Source organism: Ailuropoda melanoleuca, chromosome 15 (genome assembly GCF_002007445.2).
Source record: "Ailuropoda melanoleuca isolate Jingjing chromosome 15, ASM200744v2, whole genome shotgun sequence".
Taxonomy (NCBI): Eukaryota; Metazoa; Chordata; class Mammalia; order Carnivora; family Ursidae; genus Ailuropoda; species Ailuropoda melanoleuca.
This window is the reverse complement of record NC_048232.1, coordinates 86655927-86676783: the sequence shown is the minus strand read 5'-3', so window position 1 is coordinate 86676783 and position 20857 is coordinate 86655927. Positions and strand designations below refer to the sequence as shown.

The following is a 20857-nucleotide window of genomic DNA, read 5'->3' as shown; positions in this document are numbered from 1 at the left end:
CGGGACCCTGTGGGGGGCTGAAAAGAGGCCCCTAGAAATTGGTGTCTACTGGAAACAGGGTCTGTGCAAATGCAGTGAGTTAAGGATCTTGAGATAAAATCATTCTGGATGAGGGTGACCCTTGAGTCAATGACTGGTGTCCTTATAAGAGAAAGGAGAAAAAGATTCGATCACAGAGACCCAGGAGTGGCCGCGTGAAGATGGAGGCAGACGGCCACGAGCCAAGAAGCCACCAGGAGCTGGAAGAGGCAGAAGGATACCCCCCTAGAGTCTTCAGAGGGAGCGCAGTCCTGCCGACACCTTCGTTTTGTAGGACTTTGGCCTCTGGAACCGCAAGAGAATACATCCCTGTTGTTCCAAGCTACCCAGCTCCTGGCAATTTGTTAGGCTGCCCTATGAAACTAGTATGGTCGCACAGATAAAAGGCCCTGGATTCCAAATGAGGAGTCCACAGAGCAGCACGGAAGACCCTGAAGACGGACGCAGCTGTCCTGCGTGAGGGCTGTTGTCCTGGGGGCCCCGCAGGGAGCACTGCAAGAAGGGGCGGGGAGGCAGGCAGAGACCGGAGCAGACCCCCGCCCTGCACGGCCCCCACTCAGTGACGGGCAGAGGAAGCCGCTTTGCCTCTCCTTGGCTCAGTAGCCCCTCTCCTGGGGAGGAGACAGCAGGGGCTCGGGCTCTGCCACGTCCTACATGGTGACAGCGACACAGGCAGGTCTGCTGGGTGCTCTGTGTCTGCCTCCCCACCTCCAAAGGGGGGATAAGAGAAATCACTCCCTCCCTGGGCAAAGTGAACCAAGGGGTCGGGTGCACAGGAGTACAAGACGGCAGGTGGGAGCGGCCGGGTGCCCAAGGGATGGAAGACTCAAGCTGGGGGAGAGGAAACGTGTTCTTCTGAAGTCTGGCAGGTGCTGGAGTTCTAAATTCCATGAAGCGAAAAGCAGTGGAGGGACACGGGGGGCCTCTCTGCAGGAACCTCCCTGTGCACCATGAGACTCAGAGCTGGCCCCAGGGACACGGGCAGGTGGCTGTCTAAGCCCCTGAGCCAGTGCCCTCCCCTCTGTCTGGCCACCCCCAGCACGAGATCCGGGCTGGGGGAGAGGGGCTCACAAAGCTGCTGTTGGTGAGAGCTCAGGAACCAGCGGACTCCTGTGAGCCCCCACCAACCCCATCCCTACAGGCCCACCCCGGCATGAGTTTGGGCTTGAGTTATGAGTTCCAGAGTGCCTACTATGTGCTGGGCACTATGCAGAGGGTCTGACTATGTGTGCTTGCTTTGAATTCCTACAACAGCCCTGTGGTGGACACCCTTATCAGCCCATTTTCGGCTATGAAAATTAAGGCCCAGAGAGGCTGAGTGACTTGCTCAAGGCCACACAGCAGGGAAGAGGCAGAGCTGGGAACTGAACTAAGTCTGTCTGTCTCCTATCACTAAACCAAAGCAGAGAAGTGGGGTGGGGGGGGGGGATCCGCATCTCTCTCCTGAACTCTGAGACAGGAGAAATCAACTGGACATTGTGCAGTCAGTGGGTCACTGAGATTCCCCAGAGATTCCCCTTCCTTCAGTCTCCCCATCAGCCTTGTAAGGAGGAATGCACATGCCCACTGACAGAAAGGGAAACTGAGGCAAACCCAGCCCCAAGCAGTCTGCAACTTGGTAGGGGACAGAAGGTAAGCACATGGATGATGGGGTCCTACCTAGGGCGCAGACAAGGGTCTCAGGCTGGTGGCCCTGTGCCCACTATGGTGCTCATGAAACTCTCCATGAACAGAATCAGTGTGTGGCCACACTGACAGCAGGGTTCCTGGGGGCCAGGACCGCAGCCAGGGGAGCATCTGGCAACACTTCACTGCCAGGTGTGGGGGGGGGGACGGCATCCACAGCCCCTCTGAACAGCCTCTCACTCCCTTCCCCTCCCCTCCTTTTTCCTTTTGGTGGAAATGTCTACTTTGAAAAGGAATTAGGAGCAGACACGCTGGGGAATCCCACTAAATAAACCATCTCTTTTCCGGATCCCAGCCTTGCTCTTCAAACAAAGCTTGGGGGTGGGGGGACTTCCCACGCCCCTGCTAGTCTGGGAAAGGCCCCCAGGGGGGAGGGTCGTCTCAGGAATGCCAGGCAGCTGCTGCACCCCTGCTGACAGCTGGGAGGACAAGGGGCCACTCAGGGGAAACTACCCGCCCACCCCCCTCCGACCAAAGGGACCTTTACTCTGAGACAGGAAGCGCAGCGGCCACCCACCGACTGCGCCTTTGAGGCTCATTTGCTCATCTGCGAAATGGGAAAAAGACTCCTGCTCTCCCTACCTCCCAGACTGCCATGAGTACCGGGGCGCAGACGTGGGAAGACCCCAGGGTGGGAGGCAAGCACGCGGGCTCCAGGCCCACCCCGTCGCCCACCAGCTGGGCGCTCTGGGTCGAGCCCTGAGTTGGCGGTCTCGTCCCTCTCTAGAAACACGTTGCACTAAAGTTCCCTCTCCGCCCGCACAACTCCGGCGGAGCAAGTTCTTTGCGAGCGTGAAGTGCCGCGGCTCTCAGGGCTCCGTTCCTCGCTTGCGGGCCCGATGGAAGGCTCCCTCTCCCCCCGCTCTGGAGCCCCGGACCCGGCAGGCGGGCCCGGAGGGCGCGGCCTTACCTGTTCCAGGTGGCGTTGGCGCAGGCCCGGCGCTGCTGCGTGCCCCGCTCGTCCGCGCCGGCGGCAGCCGGCTCTCTCTTGCCCAGGTCACTGAGGCTGGGCGAACTCATGAACTTCAACCTGNCCGGGGGCGGGAGAGGGGCGGGGCCATGCCGGGCTGAGGCGGGACCTCAAGCAAAGGGGCGTGTCCCGGGGGCGTGGCCTGGAGAGCGTGGCCGTGAGCGGGAGCAGGGACGGCGCCTCCTTGGCCGCGGCCCCCTCGGTGTGCCCTTCCGGGTCGCGCTTGGACCCCTCAGGTCTTCTAAGGGCCTCCTGTGCCCACAGGAAACACGCATGGGACGCACAACCCAACCCCAAGCGTCCGCCCTGAGCCAGCCACTGCAGCCACACTTACAGCGCCTCAGAGACTTCTTTCCCTGCCCAGACCCTCTTTGCCAATCTTCACCCAAAGTCACCCCCTCCTTGCCATTCCCCACAAAGGCTGTGCCCATACAGATCCCTCAAGACCTTGCCACGTGGACACAGACTCCTCCCAGGTTCTCTTGAAGACCTGGTGGAGACCTCCGGCCCCCTTGGGGCACTGGGCTGGGACCCCACCCCACCTAAGCCCAGCCTGGGCATGACTAGTCACCCTCCTCTGGCATGGCGGGCTTGCCAGACTGGGGGCTGAGGGGATCACGAGTGGCCTCGCCACCGCAGAAACCAGCAGCCGCCTCCAGGTATCAGGGATGATAAAAACAAATGGGTCCCTTAAGACCCCGGGGGTTGTGGAGAGTAAGCCCAGTGAAGGGAGGACACACACAGCCACAGGGCTCTCCAGGCTTTACACAGCACTTTTAGATGCTTGGTCTCAGGCCAAGCTCCCTCTATGAGGTAGGAATTCTTTAATTTTTTATATTTTCGGTATAGTTGATACAGAGGTAGGAATGCTTCTTCCCACTTCCCAGTTGAGTAGACGAGGCCCAGAAAGTGAAATAACCTGCCCAACGCCGTACAATCAGCAAATGGGAAAGCTGGGCCAAGCCAGGCGTCCTAAGCACACGGCACAGACACGCACGACAGCCTCCCCCAGCCCTGTCCCCCCTCCCCCCAAATCAGACAGGGCACCACAGCCCTCAGTCTTCCCATAGACACTTCCCTTGTAAATCTGCAGGGAGAAACGAGGGGCTGATCCTACACTCTCAGCAGGTGATGGATGTTCAGAGGCCCCCCCCATGTTGTACAGAACAGGGAACTGAGGCCCAGAGGCCACTGGGTCCCTTATGGCAGGGTGTGTGCCTCTCCCGCCTCCTCTCAATGGCAGAACCAAAGCACCCGCCCCCTGAGAAAGGGGTTCCTTCTGTGCCACGGGTGGGGGCTAGCTAATTCAGTCCGACACAGTGTGGAAACAGGAATTGGCCTGAAGGAGGCAGTGGCGAGGCCTGGCTCGGCCCCCAAAGCGGGGCTCATTCTGCCTAATATCCCAGGCGGGATGGTTTGCCAAGGTTGAACCAAGCAGTGGATGACCTCGCAGGGATACATGGCCTGGTTAAAGTCAATCGGCACTTCCTGAGCACGTGCTATGTGCCAGACATGACCCTCACCCTGGGGAGGCAGAGTCATGACCGGCACACTCCCTGGCCCTGAGCTCAAAATCGATGGAGTGGAGACCAGAGACCGTGGACTCCCGCAGAGCCCATCATCCCCAAGGCGGAGACCTGCATGACCTGGTGTGAGCCGACAGTCCAGGAAGGACTGAGCTGCCCCTTCCACGCCTCTGGTGGTTTCTCACCCCTTTAGAAACACCTGTCGAGCCTGTGTGCTCCCTCCACCCGCAGCGCCACCTGCCCAGGCTGGGAACCAGACACCTGTCTCAGTGCCAGACATGTCCCCCTCCTCCGGCTGCCTTCACCCTGCATTAGGCTCCAGGGTTGCCCTCTGGTCATCTGGTGACTTTTCCATCCTGGTGCCACGAGCCGGGAGGGCAGGGACTATTCAATGGGTTCCGTACTATATTTCCAAGCCCAGCTCGCAGTAGGCATGCAGTACAGATTGAGGCGAATGGACGGATAAACATCTGTCCACAGGAGTGGAGGGACAACGTTCGGCCATAGGAGTGCAAATGCTTTGTGGAAGGTGCCCCACTGGACCGACAGAGATAGAGCCACATAGCTACCAGAGGTTTAAATGGGGCGGAGCAGAGCCGTGGGGTTGGACCCTGGGTGGCACGCGATGCATGGTGGTTTCCCAAGCGGGGGGAGAGGGCTGGCTTTGTTTGCTCGGCACACTCAGGTGGCTGGCGCTTAGCACGGGCTCTGCTGCTGGCGGGCAGGCTGGCAGGAGTGGCCAGCACAATGGGGGAGGGAGGCCGACCCCTCTGGCTGAGAAATTAAAGCGAAAACGGGTGGCATGGGGGCGAGGGCAGTCTAGTGGAGTAGGAGGGAGGAAGGGAGAAGAGGAAGCACTGGGAGGGGGTTTTGGTGGAAAGGGGGCTCTGGGAGCGGTGCTGGACAGCAGGGCTCTGGGAGAAGTGGCCAGCAGGAAATTCCGGAGGTAGGGATGGTGGAGGGACTTCAGGGCCATATGCAGGCTGTGATAAGGAGTTGGCCATAACCGCCCCCTAGTCCTGGCTCAGGACCTCCGTAAAATCTGTCTACACCCAAGTGCCCAGAGGCAGGGTATAGTGGGGACTCAGATGAAGGTGCTGCTGCCGTGTGTTTGGGCAGGTGACAGGCAGCAAGGGGTATAGGGATATGGGGGTGGGGCTCGACAGCCCAGGGGAGCAGGAACGCCCAGGGCTGGAATCTGACGCAGAGGCCAGAAGGAGACCAGGCCGTCCTGATCCCCCAGAGCAGGCGACAACGGGGCGGCCACAAACCAAGTCAAGCCCCTAAATGTGTTCCGCACAGCCTGCAGCGTGGGGAAAAAAACAAAAAACAAAAACTGTAAGCAGCCAAGGGTTTACAATGGAGAGATTGACATAGAAACCCTGATTTCTGGCTTCCCGGGAAGCATCAGATGATCAGGCCTCCTGGGCCTGCGGCCCCACGTGACAGCCCTTGCTGAGCTGCTGCCCCCACGGGCAGACAGAGGGGCTCTGGGCGCCCACCAGGCCCTCCACTCATTTATGGGCCCTTCCAGGCCTGATAAGGGGTTGGGGATTGAGCGACTGTATTGCAAAGGCGGCCCTGGGCAGGGCCCATCCGCGCCAAGACTTGGGAAGAAAATGCCCTCTGTCAAAGGGATCGGGAGACTGGGGTCCCAGTCCCCGAAACTGCTCTGGATCTGTGCCAGGCCAGAAGGCCCCAACCAAGCCCTTTCCTCCCCCAGGACCGAAGCTTTAGTCCGCCCTCCCACCCACCAGTGGGGTGTCCGGAGTTGGTATAGGGCCCTGGTCACCAAGAGGGACCCCAGGACGGGAGAGAGAGTCCCCGATTGAGTACCCAGAGCTGGGGTCCACCAGCCCTGCCACCAAGTCAGGTGATTCCTAGGGCCTCAGTTTGCCCATCTGTAACATGGACGGGATTGAGGGTTTGGAGCCCTGCCTGCCACCGCTCCCCTGCCCCAAGCCTCCACGGGTGAGTTTGAAGGACGGGGGAAATAAGAACCATAGAGCCCTTTAGAGGCCACGTGCTCCCCACAGATGTAGCCAGAGATGGCGATCCAGGTGTCTTGATGCCTGTGATATGACTATGCCGAGGGGCTGGCCCAGAGGTTTCGTCTTCACGGGGAAAGCACCAGGACCGGCAATGACCTGCAGAATGGACCTGGCCCCTGTCCATGGGCTCCTGGCACTGAGACTTTGCATCAGAAAGCGCCCTGGGGTTTGTTCAAAATGCCCGTCCCAGTGCCTGCTGGGAACCTCAGTCAGGACCTGTGGGGGCAGGGCCTGGGGATTACTAACGAGCATCTGAGGGGACTCTCATGGTCCCCTGGGGTCTGCAAACCCCTGAGCCTGGCTCAGCGCCTCACTTCCCAGGTGGGCAGCCTGATGCCTGGGACGGACAGTTCTGCAACCCAGGCCTCCAGACTTTGAGTTCACCAGGGAGAGTTCTGGAGCTCCGGGACACCAGCCAGTGTCTGTATACCACCCAAAGCAGGGAGCCAGCCCACCCCGAAGCGGCCGGGCCCAAAGGGGGCTCAGGGAGCGGCAGGGAAGCAGGGTGCGGGGGCGGCCGCTGTAGCTGTCCTGTGTCCTCCAGGCTCATCTAGGTTGGGGTGGGGGGGCGGCGAGGCACATGCCCGAAGTCACAGTCAGCAAGTGGCAGAACAGAAGCTGGGGCTAGGCCAGCTTGGGGGATAAAGGGTGGACAGCCGCCAGCTCTGTCACTGTCACTAGCGCTGTCCTCAGCCGGCCCATGCCTTGCCCGCTTCCAGGCACTGCCCGCTCTGGGGGGCACTTCTGCCCCCTGGTGGCGAAGCCTGGTGCTTCCCCCAAAGCGGGCTGGGAAAGTGCCTCCGGCACCCTGGGGTCTTGGACACCCAGGGTGGGGCTTAGCAGTGTGCCGGGCACAGGGAGCCACTGCCATGGGAGGGGTGCCCGGATTATTCCTCCCTCCTCCAGGCTGAACAGGGATGGCCACAAGCCTGCCCCGCGAGGGGGTGAGGTTGTAGGCCAATGGCCTGTAACGGCTGCCGGTTAGGGGGGCACAGCAGAGATTCCCGAGTCGGAGCTGTGATGCTGGGGGAGTCCAGCATCCCCCATGATTCGGTTGGTCATCTCTGAAGGCTTTGCAATGAGCTGTTCTCAGTGACTGTCCCGAGGTTGGACAGCTGCTCACCATCCCAGGTTGGATGGGCATTGGAAGTGACACCTGTCATCTTCCATGAATGCGGGACCTCACAGAGACTCCCGCTCGCCAAGCCTGGGGCGGGTGGATCCCACTCTCGAGCTGCTCTGGAGGAAATGTCCCTCCGGTGGCCTCAGAGCCAGGCTCAACTAGCATTACTCCCATTTCACAGATGCGGAAACTGAGGCTGAGTGGGGTTAAGTTGCTTGCTCAAGGGTTGTCAGCTACGAAGTACTGGAGCTGGGACAGTGGACTGCTGGTGAGGCAAAGTCTGCCTCCCTAGTGCTTTAACAAACACTGCAGACAGGTTTACTGAACACCACTACAGGCCAGGCACTGTTGTAGGTGTTGTGGATACAGTGGGGGACAAGAAGAACAGGGTCTCTGCCATCATGGAGTGAGCTCCCGTCCCGTCCAACACCTCCTAACATCTTCATGGGCCCCTCCAGTCTTCTCTCTACCAGCTGAGCCCCCAGCCCCATCGCACTGCCACCAGGACCCCATCCTGAGCTCTTCCCCAAGCTGGTGGTCTCGGCCTCTGTTCTCAGAACACTCCTCCACTTGCTCTGGATTCAGTTCTAGGGGCGGGTGAGGAGGTTCCGAGCAGCACAGGTCCCTTGTCTCCGACACGATAACCCCACACCTGCAGTCACACGACCCTCTTTCCAAACCGTACTTGCCCATCTGTAAATGAGGTCTTGAACAACCAGCCTCCCAGGCCCTTTCCGGGCAGGTGTTGGATAACCCCGATTCCGGTCTATAAAAAGGTGCCTGCGGCACAGAGAGGGTAAAGGCAGAGCAGGAGTGGGGCACAGCAGAGGCTCCAGGCTTCATGGCCCCCCAAAACTGGGGCTGCTCCCCACTGGGCCACCTCCCCTGCCCGCCTCTTAACCTCCTGGCACCTTGTCTCCTCTGTTGAATGGGATGGGGAGACAGAACCACGGGCCTGCCAACAGGAGCGGGAGGGCATCATGAGTGGCGGCTGCAGACCATGCTTGGAGAGTACTCACTAGGGGCCGGTCTGTTACCGCACCCACCCTGACTTTCCAGAGCAATTCCATACAGAGGAAGTTGCCCGCATCATCCTCGTTTATAGGGAAGCCAGCTGGGGACCCCAAAGGTTAAATGACTGGTCCAAGGCCACACAGCCAGGGCAGGATTCAAACCCAGGCTGCCCAGGCTCCATGATGGTGCGTTCAATGACCTCCTTTGCTAATGAGGTGGCGTGTGTCGGCCGGGCGCCCAGCACAGAGCAGGCCCAAAATGAACAGCAGCCACCGCTGTTTCTCGCACGTCATCAACATCATGTCTAGAGGCAAGGCGGGCAGCAGGCAGGGTCGGGAGAGCTGGGGGCCACTGCCACACAGGTGCCCATCCCTCCCAGCCTCCCCCGGGGAGAACGACCCCGCCTGCCCCATCCAGCCCGGCAAACTCGATGTGGATACAGACACAGCAATCTACCTGCCGGACTGAGTCTGGGGGGTATCCAGCTGCTCTCCTGATGTGGGTAGAGTTGTGTCCCCCAAAAAGCCATGTTGAAGTGCTAACTCCTGGTCTCTGTGCACGTGACCTCGTTTGGACATAGGGTCTCTGGAGATGTGACCAGGTTGAGATGAGGTCATACTGGAGGAGGGCGGACCCTATATGCCATGACTGATGTCCTTATAAGAAAACCCTGTGAAGACACGGAGATAGAGACACAGGGAGGACAGCCGTGTGAAGACAGGCGGATGTCTGTGAGGTGGCCAGAAGCCAAAGAGTGCCATGAAATGGCTGGCAGCCGCCAGAAGCTGGAAGGGACAAGGAAGGAGTCTTAGCCCTGCCGACACCTTGATTTCAGACTTCGGGCCTCCAGCACTGCAAGAGAATGAATTTCTGTTGCAAGCCCTCCAGAAATTGCGATCCTTTGTTAAGGCAGACATAAGACATGACCACATCACCTTCCCCCCTCCCCCCCCCCACAGGGTCTGCACGCCCCCAGGCCCTGGCTTTGAACTCTGCATCCGGGAACCCTACGACATCCAAACACGGACAGGTCGGGCCCCAATGCCAGCCAACTGGAGACACCTTCGTTCCCTTACCCCTGCTTTCTCCAGTAGGAACGCACAAACCCCAGGAGATGGGGGGGTGCGGTGGACAGCTTTATTTCTCCCTCAGGCTCCTCCTTGGCTGGCAGCCTTTTCTTAGAAGAATCCTTGGAAAGAATAACCACTTGGGATATCAGAACTCACACTGATAACACAAAGACCTAGAAGGGGAGCCCGAGAGGACAGGAAGGCTTGGCGTAGGACTGGGGGCCTGAGGAAGTGCTCTGTCACTCATTGCTCCTTCGTGACCCCTCATTAATGGCCCCTCCAGGCAGGTCCCAGGGGGCATTCTGATTCAGCAGGGTATGCAGAAAGCGCTGGCATTCCAGCTTGGCCTGCGTTCTTGGCTTCATAAATAAAGCCCGAAGAGCCCAGGAAGGAGGTGGCGCTGGGTTGTCCGGACTCTGCCAAGTGCAGGGCTCTGCTCCCGGGGGAGGGGGTGTCCAGCCAGCCAGCGGGGGGAATTGCTGTTCCATGAGCCACCCCCCCCCCGCTCCTGCAAGAATGTGGTGAAAAGTCCACGAGGGACGAATTTAATGAAGGGGAAAGTAGTGCTGAGATTCACTGGAAGGGTTGGGGGGTGGGGGTGGGTTCCATCTCCCTATACGGGTGGGAGGTGCCCCTTCCTGAGTGCCTCGCCCACATAACCCCACCATACCCCTGCCCACTGGGCAGCCTCATTCCCCACTATAGGTGGACCCTGAGGTCCCAGATCCTGGTGTCACCCACGGGGTCACAGGCCGGTGAAGGGCAGGGCCAGGGTGGACACTGGGGTGCCCACTCCAGTCCCTCGCTTCCAGCATGGTGGACTGTGGACGGAATTCATCTGCCTGGAGGCCAGGCCCTTCCCCACCTGAAGTCTGGGCAGGTACTGCTCCCCTGCCCTCCTCCCAGCCCCTGCTGGGCCCACAAGCACAGGTCCCAGGCCTGTGCTTGCAGCACGCCCGCCCCTCTGGGCCCTCAAGCCCCTACAGGCTCAGGACTCCTCCCTGCCCCAGACGCAGCCTCTGGGGGATCCACCTTGCCAACAGCACACTCATGTGCTACCCAGATGTGATGGGCCCCCTGGCTCAGAGGAAGCCCTCTGCCTGCAAGATTTCCACATTTCGAGCTTGGTGTCCCAGGCCCTCCACAATCTGGGCACAAGTTTCCATTCCTTCCATTCCTTCCATTACTGCCCAGGCCCCTCTCTGTCACCAACCTCCAAGCAGAAGACAGAGTGACTGCTTGTTCTCCAGACTTTTCTGCCTGCTTCCCACCCCTGGGCCTTTCTCCAGGCACTGCCCTCCACGTGGGACACCCGTCCTCCCTCTCCTCGAACTAATTTCTTCTCCAGGGATATTGATGATAATAATAATACTAAGGGGGCAGAGTGTCTGGATTCAGGGCATGGGCTGGGGCTTCACCGGTGAACAGCAGTCCACCTCGGGCTGACGACTTCTGTTTAACGGTGCCTCGTTTCCCCAGCTGTAAAAGGAGAACCATAATAACACCCTCCTCCCTGGGTGATTCCCAAGGCTGACAGTCTGTCCACAGATACAGAACGGGCCAGGCACACAGTGGGCGCTCCTCCATATGAGCCGTTATCACCAGCTGCCCCCACCCTGGAGACGCAGGCCTTTCTCCTCCAGACCTAACTAAGCCAATAACCCCCCGGACGTCCTCCCTCTGACCGGCACTGCCTCCTCTATCAGACTGGGCGCTTGCGGAGGCTGTGGCTGCGGCGTGCAGAGGTGCGAGGTAAGTGCCTGGTAGACACGGACAAAGACCCTCCTTCTTGACCAGACTTTGCTCAGGCTGCTCAGAGCCGAGGTCGCTGGACCGACCTTGGGCTTCCCTTCCGTCCATGCAGGATCCAGTCTGAGCAGGAATCCTGCTGGGTCAGCTTAGCCCAACCCCCCACCCTCCGTATCTTATCACCCTGGCCCGCCTTCAGCAAGAATTCCCTAGAATCGGTTACAAGAGTGCCCCTTACCCCACAGGTTTCCTCCCCACCCAGTGACCCTGGCCCTGCTCCCTGGCTGTAAACCTCCACTTCTGCTTGCTGCAGGGGGAGCTGAGGCTAGTTTCTCTCCCCCGCTGCAGATCCCTGTCTGCACCTAGAAAAGGCGAAAGCCCTGAAAACTCAAGTTTTTGCAGAGTCTGGCCACAAAATCTGGATCCGCCCTGATGTGAAGCTAGTTAGAGTCCTTTTCCACCCCTCTCAGTGTAGATCTGGTATAGACAGGGTCCCCAGGACGCCGCCCTGGTGTCTCCAGCCGGTTGTCCACAGGTTGAATCATCATTCCAAAATCCAGCAGGAGTTCCCAAGTCACATCTGGCCCTGAGGGTCTCAGATAAGCGATGGCGGATTTGCACCGGGGGGAAGCTGAGTCACAGAGCTGGCCTGTGACTAAGCCGGAGTCCATCGGACTCCCAGGATGGCCTGAAATTTAGTAGGAGCCTTGGGGACAGGTACTTTGCAGAGTCTGGAAATCCTCTGTAAGAAGCAGTCACCGCTGGGGGCATGAGGAATCTTCTGCATTGACCACTCGAAGGTCAAGAGGCTGGACGATTTAAAGAATGACACAACCTGAAAGCTCTCTCCCTACGCATATCTCCTAGAAAGGCTGGATAAAAAAAATGATACATCTAAATGCATAACATTTGTATGCGCTTGTAAGAAAGTGAAGAAAATCACCAGGAGCCAAAATGATAAACTCATATTATCATTCAGATTGTCTTATTCCTACACTTAGCTCGTATTTAGTATTGATTTTACTGAAGGCCCGAAGAGTGCTTGAAAGACGCAATCATTCCAAGCGGAGGGACATTCTCTGTGCCTTAGTGGATAAAGCCCTCTAGCACTTCCAGCAGCCTCAGTCATTGCTGTGCCCATTCCACAGATGAGGAAACGGAGCACACCCGTGCTGGTCGAGCTGGGATCCAAGCCCAGGCAGTCTGGCTCCCATGGCTGTATTCTTCAGTCTTACCCTCCGCTCACTGTGCTGTCATCAGCATAACAGTAAAATTCCTGGAAAAGGCTATGCACTAAAAGCTGGGGTGTTGAGACGAAGGGTAAAAACAGCAATCAGGAGGGAAAACACTGAGCAAACGCGTTGGTGGGAGAGGCAACTGAGCTCCTCACACAAAGCCAGGGCTCTCGAGGGGCTGTGCCTCTAATAAATGGGTAACCGAGAAAGAGATCTGCCCCCTGGCAAAGACAGATGACTAAGAAAACTGGTGTGTGTCTACCTGAGCTCAAGGGAGTCGAAAACACAGGCACGTCTCCTGGAACCTGTGAGGACGCGGCTTGACCGGACTGCTGATAGCCTGGGGCTGCCGGCCCGAGCCATCCTAAAGGTGTCTTGGAGGGGCAGGCCCCCAAGCCAGGCCAGGCCTCCACAGATAACCCCTGGCTGGAAACAAACTCATGATCTCAAGGACACAGTGCCCAAGGAAACAGGCCACCAGGAGGGAAGGAGGCACACACTATAGCTATCAGGACAAAACTCCCAAGAACTTGAGCCAAGAAACTACTGGAGAGAGACTGTTAAGTGAATTTGCTTAACACAGTCAAAGGCATACAAGAAAACAAGAGCAGAGCACAGTATTATAAAAGCCGGCCGTCTACTGGGAAGCCAGCGTCCTGGGCGTGGGCCTGGGGCTCGGTGGTCCCAGCTTACTGGGCGCCTGGCTAGGTGGGCACAAGGGGACACATTTGGAGGAGGGAAAATGTTATTTTTGTACTTGAATGCACGTGGCTCTGTTAACAGATGAAGATGAAACGCTTGTGGATTTTGACGATGACCCGGGACACTTCAGTCATCTCGAGGTTACGGGACCTCACTGGGTCCCTCTCGCAGGCCCCCTGAGGACGCCCCTCTCCCTCTCCTCTGCAGTTACAGGAGCCTGGGGACCTTGTTCCAGACACCAGGTCCTTGGATCTAGCCAGACCGCAAGAACACCGAGGATGCGGCTCAGCACATTGCACAGGGACCCCTTCGTGCGGGCCCCTAGGAGGGCCATCCCTCGGGTGTCCTTAGCAGGAAAACCTGGGCTTTCATCTTAAGGGGCTTCACACCTAGCCAGTGACCCTCTTTTTCTCTTTGCTCTTGTTGCTAGGAAGCTCAGAGTCAAAAATCAGTCCATATCTCACAGGAATAGTGGACCTCCTGGCATGCTTTCTTTACGTATTTTTCAATCCAGGTGAATCTTGATAATCTTATAGCAATGCCACCCCACGGGTGTGACTTCATGAACATTTTTCTAACAGCCAAGCACAGGCCCGAGGAGGTCCACACACAATCACATCATCGCAATCCCCTCTGATGCAGGAATCACGAGTCCTACTGCGCAGATAGGCTGGTGAAGCTGTGGGAGGCGAAGCGATGTTCCTGCGGGCACACAGGCTGGGGGAGCAGTGGGCCGTTTCCCGGGGTAGCCCACGGAACAGCCGCCACAATCTGACTCCCTTCCCAGGGCCGGAGGGGGCAGGGAGGGGGAGCGAGAGACTCAGGATCCTATTCTCAGAGGTGTCTGGGGGGGAAGGGGTCCCTCCTACACTCTCCCCCCTCACACACCTGTGTCTACGGCTCCTACGCTGCCCTCGTCCCTGAACACAGTTAAAGTTTGGGAACTGACAAAGAGTGTCTGAGAAAAGCATTTACCAAAACCCCCTGGGCCTCCTTTCCTACAAAATCGGCCATTTCAACACCGTAGAAGCAGGAGGAAATGAGAGTCGGGCTCCCCAGGGAAGGGTGCCGGGCCACCCTGCTCTGACACTGTGTCCCCAGGCCCTCCTCACTCTGCTGTTTCCCCACAGGAAGCCCCGGCCAAAGGGCTCCAGGAATTCACGTAGAGCCCAGCTGTCCATTTTATAGATGGGGAGACCGGGACCTCAGGCGGTCAAGGGGGGCACACAGGTCACCCACAGGCAGGACTGTCCTAAAGTGTGGGGAAAAGGAGCAGACGCTGAGGTCCTACTGGGTGCTGGGCACCCACCTCCCGCCCTCGTGGGGCCGCCCTACCGGTCAGAATGCCCGCTCCGTCTCCTGGCGAGGAGGCCGCAGTTCAGAGAGTGCTGGCCGGCCCCGGGCGCCCCAGGTAAGGAAAAGGCTGGGGTCTGAGCCCACCTACTGGGTGCCAGAGCCTGTGCCCAGAGGCCGCCTGTTCCCCCTTCCCTGGCGAGTCACGGGAGGGCAGTGGCGGAGGGGGCAGTGGGTGGAGGACAGAGATTGCCTTGGGGAGTCCTGAAGAGCCCTCAGCAGCTGGGACATCTTAAGCAAGCCTGGAAATACAACCTACCTCAGCAGGGCCAGGTGGGCCGTGCCCTCAGCAGGGGCAGGCCTTCTGCTCAGCAACTCCACCTGCCCCATGTAATCTCCCAGCAGCCCCCTGGGAGAGGCTCTGGAGCGGAAAACGCAAGGCCATGCAGGCAGTCAGGAGGTGACCCTTGGGCCTCCCTCCTGTGCCCTTCACCCACTGCACCTGATGTCCCCTGACCTGCCCGATGCGGGGTCACAGCTGGAGCTCACACAGACAGGGTCCCCCTCCAGGATTGTCCCGTGTCCCCAGAACCCTAAGAGCTGGGCTTGGAGTGAAGCCAGGTGAGGGTGACGGGCATTCCAGGGACGGACCAGACCTACAGGGCGTGTGAAGGGTGAGAGGCCCACCAGGCAGGGGATGTGGAGGCTGGGGGGAGAGTGTGCACCATGCTGCGGGCCTTGGGATGCGTGAAGGTTTCAGAAAGGCCACTGCCTGGGGTTCAGATCTCTCGAGGCCACGGGCTAGCTCTGCTCCCCTCCCCGCAAGCCCAGCCGGCCCTCAGGTTCTGCTGTTTTGAGTCTCCCACCTGGTACCACCATCACCAGTATGAGAACTTGCACATGTCACGTGGGGGATGATGAGAGGACCTCACAGGGTCGTGGTGATGGTGGAAGGGGCCATATATGTGAAATGAGGTATGGGGGCCTTTTGGTTTGATCGGTCAACTCCTGTTCATCCGGCAAAACCCTGCCCAGGGTGACCTCACCCAGCAACGTGGGGCCCCCTCCCACTGGGATGCTGAGATGAAGCCGGGCCCATAGCTCGGGCTCTGTGAGCACTGCGGTGGGGGTCACATGGGGCTCGCTTAGCCAAAAAGTGCCGGGGCCTGTCCCCAGCTTGCCCCTCTGACCCCAGCCCTCCTGGACCTGCATCAGTTTGGGAACCCCTTGTCTGTGGGCAAGGTCAGCCATCTGGCCTCCAGTCCAGGCTCTCTGGGGCCCCAAGGGCATGATGCAGTCACCCCAGCCCTGGTCCCCACTGCTCATCTGCTGAGTCCTTTGAGCCTGGAAACCAGGCTGCTCCGGAATGGCAGGAGCTTGGGCTCTCCCCATCTTTCACTGGCATGCCCAGGTCCCTGTTACTGTCACCCATTTCATCTGCTTGGACTGCAATGGCTGGAGGGGTGTGCTCCTGGGCTGGGTGGGGTTCTGGGCTACAGCCAGATGACTTGCCTGGCACAATCAGAGAGGGAACCCTGTGGGTCCACGGGTCACCCCAGGGTGACAGGGGCCAGAGCCAGGACCTGGAGGCGGACATGGCGTCCCACCACCTGCTCTCCCTGAGCCCTTCTCTGGGTCCTGGGCATGGGAGGACGGCCTTGCTCAGACACCCAGCCCGGTCCCCTGGAGTCCCTTGTTTAGGTCTTTTTGGTGCTTTCTGGTGTTGCATAACAAGGCTTTGGCTTTTTCTCTGTGGTTCCCAGAGTGGGTGGCGGATAAGGTGGGGATGGAGCTAAGATATCTCTGCCCAGGAACCGAGGCTGCGAGGCGCCTCGCAGCACCTGTAAGCTCCCCTGCTCCCCTGTACTGACTCAACCCACAGCGATTTCCCCCTACCAGAGGGGCAGGTGACAGGAAGGGGTCTCTAGGGCTTCGCCATAGGCACGAGACCAGAGGATGAGGTGGTAAGCTCCCAGCCTCTCGCAGGTAGCCCGGGCTGTCAGCTCTGGGGATGTCTGAGGGGAGAGGGAGGGGAGTCAAGAGCCTCCCTGAGGCCTCCCAGATGAATGAAAGTGGAGGACAACATCCTGGAGAAAGCTGCTGTCCTTGAGGCCAGGCCTGGTTCATGTCCACATGCCTGCCCTTCTTCACACTATCTGGGAAGACTTTCCTCTAAGCCCAGCCTGGTCAGCCAACTCCTATTCATCCTGCAAAACCCTGTCCAGGGTGCCCTCACTCAGCAATGTCTTCTCCACGAGTCCCACCACAGTGCGTATGCACCTGCATGTGGAGGACAGCACCGCCCAGGCCGCTTGGAGGTTGAGAGTGAGATCCCTCACTATTAAGGACATGTTCCTGACTCTTTCCTTGGCTGGCTCCCGCGGTCTTAAGTACCACTTAGCACTCACTCACAACAGTCCCAGGTGGGCAGGCTGCTAGCAGCCCCTTCACTGGGGACCCAGGGCTGTGAGGGAAGGGCCAGAGGCTGTGTATACTTCCCTCCTTTTCATTCAGTGAGTATTTCTTGAGAACCTAGCATGTGCCAGGCCCTGAGCTAAGTGCTGGATTTGGATCCGACCTTGGCCAAATCTTTTACCCCGTGCCAGCCTTGGTGTCTACTTGGCCATCATAACTGCTCTGGGAGGAAGAGTCAATGTTGGGGGGGAGGGAGTAGTCCCCATTTTATCCACAGGGGACGGAAGCCTGCACTGGGCGTCCAGCATCCTAGGCCACACCCGGTGGGCCCAGTCCACCCCTACCTTGCCTGTCCAGCTGAAAAAGGGGGAAGGGGACCCTCACTCTCTCCAGTGAAGCAAGGGAAGGATGGTGAGCCCTGGCTGGGGCTTGGGCAGGCCTCTTCCTCCTCCCTCCTCCCTTCTTGCCCACCCGGGGCCTACGGTGCCTGTTAGCATACATGCAGGGAAGAAACTCACCTGCCTCAGGGACATTCTCAGCAACCCCCCAACACCAGGGCCTGTAGTCTCCTGGACTCCTGGCCTTGGGGCTGACAGACTGAGACAATGGCCCCCAGCCTGGACTGTCAGCACAGAAGAGGCCTTTCCCTTCACTGGCTGGTTCTCTGCACCTTCGGGGAACGCAGAGGAAGGCTCACCTGCACTGGGCCCGCCCCCTCCGTGACTTGGTGGGCAGACGTCAGTGGCAGGCGCCCACGGCTGCTCGGAGCTCTTTCTGGTGGACCTTGTGACATCACACTCATTTCCCATTTCTGGGGGTTCACCTGTCCCCAGGGTGCCTCCTGTGCTGTACCTCGTCCCCTAACCAGCCACCCCGGGCGATGCTCTGACCACAGACAGCAGAACGAGCCCCAGGGAGGACTCGAGGTGGTGAGCTTTACGACGTACTCATGCTGTATGACTTCAGCTGCTGATCCCCTCTCTGCAGAGCGCCCGGCAGGAGCCCTGGAGGCTCCAGGAGGGGCAGGGGCTGCAGGAAAGGCCGGATATTCCCAGGTGGGCTCTGGAGACAAACAGACCTGGATTCAAAGCACAGCTCTGTCACTTACTGTGACTTGGCCTCAATTTCCCCATTCTGTGAGATGGGGACATAGCAGTGCCTGCCTCGCAAGGTCGGGGCAAGGATCTCAGGGGCTCCTTTGTGCAGAGTGCCTCCACCGGCCGGGGTGGAGTGCTCAGGGCTCGGGGGAGGCAGCTCTCGTGGCACGCCCCCCGCCCCCGTCCCCCGCATCACTCAGGACCCCCTCCAGCCCTCTCCTTCAGGGCCTTAGCACCCTACCTCACCCTCCTCCAGGGCTGCAGCCATGCAGCATCCACTGGCCTAGCACACCTGCTTTCCTAGCAAACCCAGCCGCCAGCAAGGTGCCAGCTCCCCAAGGCTGATGGCTGCGCCGGGGCCTCCCCTGGGCTTCCCTTTGTGACAGCTCCATCACAGTCTGGGCCTGTGTCCCATCAGCCTCCCTCATCGGACTGCGTCAGGCCAGTCCGATGGAGGGCTAGACCCAGCAGGCAGGAGCTGTGTCTCTGTGGCAACTGCCTCCCAGAGTTGAACACATGCCTCTCGACACACGTGCAGTTACTGAATGAACACCCGTGAACACGCCCTGCCACCTGCCTGCTTCCCTCTGACTAGTAAAGGCTGGGTTCGCAGGATGGACGTGAGGCCGGACAGATGGGATGAGTTGCTCACGGTCACACAGCTCCCAGGCCGGGAGGCCAGCCCTCCTGACCCCCAGGGCTCTGCAACAAGCACCCGCCCGCCGGTCTCTCTCGGGCCCCAGGAATCCTTCCTGTCCAGCTGAATGTCCATTGTCTTTGAAGGTCAGGTACACGGCGTCCCCAGAGACTATTCCAGAAAGACAGTGAGTTTCCACACAGAGCACACCTTCTAGCTTTACTCCTGTCCCTTACCACGTGTTTCTAAAACTCCGCTGTGGTCCTGGATGTCACTTGCTTGCTTGCTCACTTGTTCATTCATAGACACTCCTGGGGTTCTGTCTATGCCAGCCCCAGGCTGAGCCCGGGAACCCAGAGATCAATCAGGCAGAGCCCCACCTTGGAGGCTTTGGAGGGAAAGAGACAGGGAACAGATGAGCACAGGGTGCTAAGTGCTGCCCCGAATACCTGAGCAAAGACTCCAGGGGCCACCTCATCTTGCCTGGTTGGACACAGGGCAACTGAGAAGGCTTCCTGGAGGAGGAGGGCACCTTCCAGCAGGGGCCTTGAAGAACCAACAGAAGCCCCCAGTGAAGAAGGACAGGAAGAGTTCCAGGCAGAGGAAACCACGGCGAGGCCGAGAGGAGGGAACGGTAGAGAACAAATAGGCGGGCGAGATGCCCTGTGTGCATGGGCAGGCGGTGAGGGGCAACAGTGGCTCTGATCCAGCATGGGGTCAGGGGCTGGGAGGGTTGGAGATGACCCCCGGCCACCCACAGGTACCCCATCAACAGCTTGCATGGGACCTGGCTCCCTCTTACAGCTGCTGGCGGCCAGTGCGGCTCCAGGACCCGAGCCTGCCTTCCGAACTCGGAGCCCCTTGGGAGAAGCCGCTGCTGAGCCCAGCAGATCTGCAAGCCCCCTGGGCACCAACTCTGGTTCCTCCCTGGGAGAGCTGACCATAAAGCCTGCTGGGGCCTCTCTGGAAACCAGAACCCGTCCAAAGGCTAATGAATGCCCAGCAGGCTGGTCTGCAGAGGTGACAGAGAACAAGGACACAGGTGTGATCTTCTCTCGAGAAAGCTCAGTTTATCTCCAAGTCACAACCTGGAGACCAAGGCTCAGAGAGGCAGAGCGGCCTTCAGAGCTCACTCAACCCGTCAGTACGCGGTGAGTGGGCCCGGGCGCTGAACCCAGTCCTGACAGTTCCGTGGGCTCCCCCCACTGTGGCATCAGTGTTCCCCCTGGGTCCACGGGGCCACGGATGCTCGCCTATGGCTGGTGCACCCAGAAAATATTTTATGAATGAGTGAACAAAAGAATCCGAAAGCCCTGCTCTTCCTCCCCCCCGCTGACGGCAGGAGGAAGAAGCCACCTGCTACTGTTTTTCCGTTGTTGCTGTTACTCTGAAAATCAAAAGCACAAACCCGAAGTCCTAGCTCTGGGTCGCCTCAGGACGGACAGACACCCCAGCCCCTGACTCCGGGCTAGAACTGACTTTGGCCTCACAGGGACAGGAGTCAGACGGCCGAGGGCCAAATCTCTGCTCAGCCACTAGCAGCTGGAGACTCGACCCGCCACACCCCTGCTGTGAGCCTTGGTATCCCCACCAGTAAACGGAGGTACAAGAGGACCTACCTACCTTGCTGGCTGTCGTGAGGACTAAGGAGGTGGGACCCTGCAGGGGTGAGTGCAGGGGGGATCCCGGCTTGCTGGCCTCCTCTGCCTGTGACCTTGGCCTCTGGGTAAGCTCTGCAGCCCTCAGCACTAACTGCCTGGACGCCCTGGCCCCGTGGGCAGTTGAATGGCTTACCCATTAGGAGGCACCCACATGGCCAAAGGGCAGAGGGGCCAAGGAGGGCGCAGGCAGGTGGCTCACTGGGCTCCCCCGTGACTCAGCAGGACTCAGGGAGGCTGCAGGTCTAGGGATGGGAGCTGCCCCTGGCTGTACCCTGTGCAGGGAAGCCCGGCCGCCGCTGTTTCTGATAAATATTTTATCACTGCTCACAGAGCAGTCCCCAGGAAGGTGCCTGCAGCCTCTGAGCCCGCAGAGCACCCCTTCCTGCCCGGACAGAAGGAAGTGGCTGGGTGGGGTGCAGGGTGGGGTCAGGAGCCCAGACCGCTAGCAAATTACTGTTCCGCTGAGACTTCGGGGCAGCTCAGCTCAGCAAATGCCCCCTGAGCCTCACCCATACTCTGCCCCGCCCTGGGCTGCGTGCTGCGGGCTGGGCTCAGCCCTGCCCCGTGGACAGCTCCCACGTTCCTCTTC

At 59.4% G+C, this 20857-nt stretch overlaps 1 protein-coding gene across 3 annotated transcripts in view; it reads right to left on the bottom strand.

Moving 5' to 3' along the window:
- Positions 1-20589, bottom strand: part of PRR5 (proline rich 5) — a 44925-nt gene extending 24336 nt beyond the window's left edge. Inside the window, exons 1-2 of one of the 3 annotated variants that reach the window (XM_019803441.2) lie at positions 20402-20589; positions 2636-2755 (exon numbers count right to left, since the gene is read on the bottom strand). In XM_019803441.2, coding sequence (XP_019659000.2) covers positions 2636-2755; positions 20402-20421 — 140 coding nt within the window. In that variant the 5' untranslated portion in view covers positions 20422-20589. Of the gene's footprint in view, positions 1-2635; positions 2756-20230; positions 20367-20401 lie in introns of those variants that run through there. The other 2 variants (XM_019803443.2, XM_034643598.1) reach the window with 2 other exon arrangements.
- Between the last annotated feature and the right edge of the window lie 268 nt (positions 20590-20857).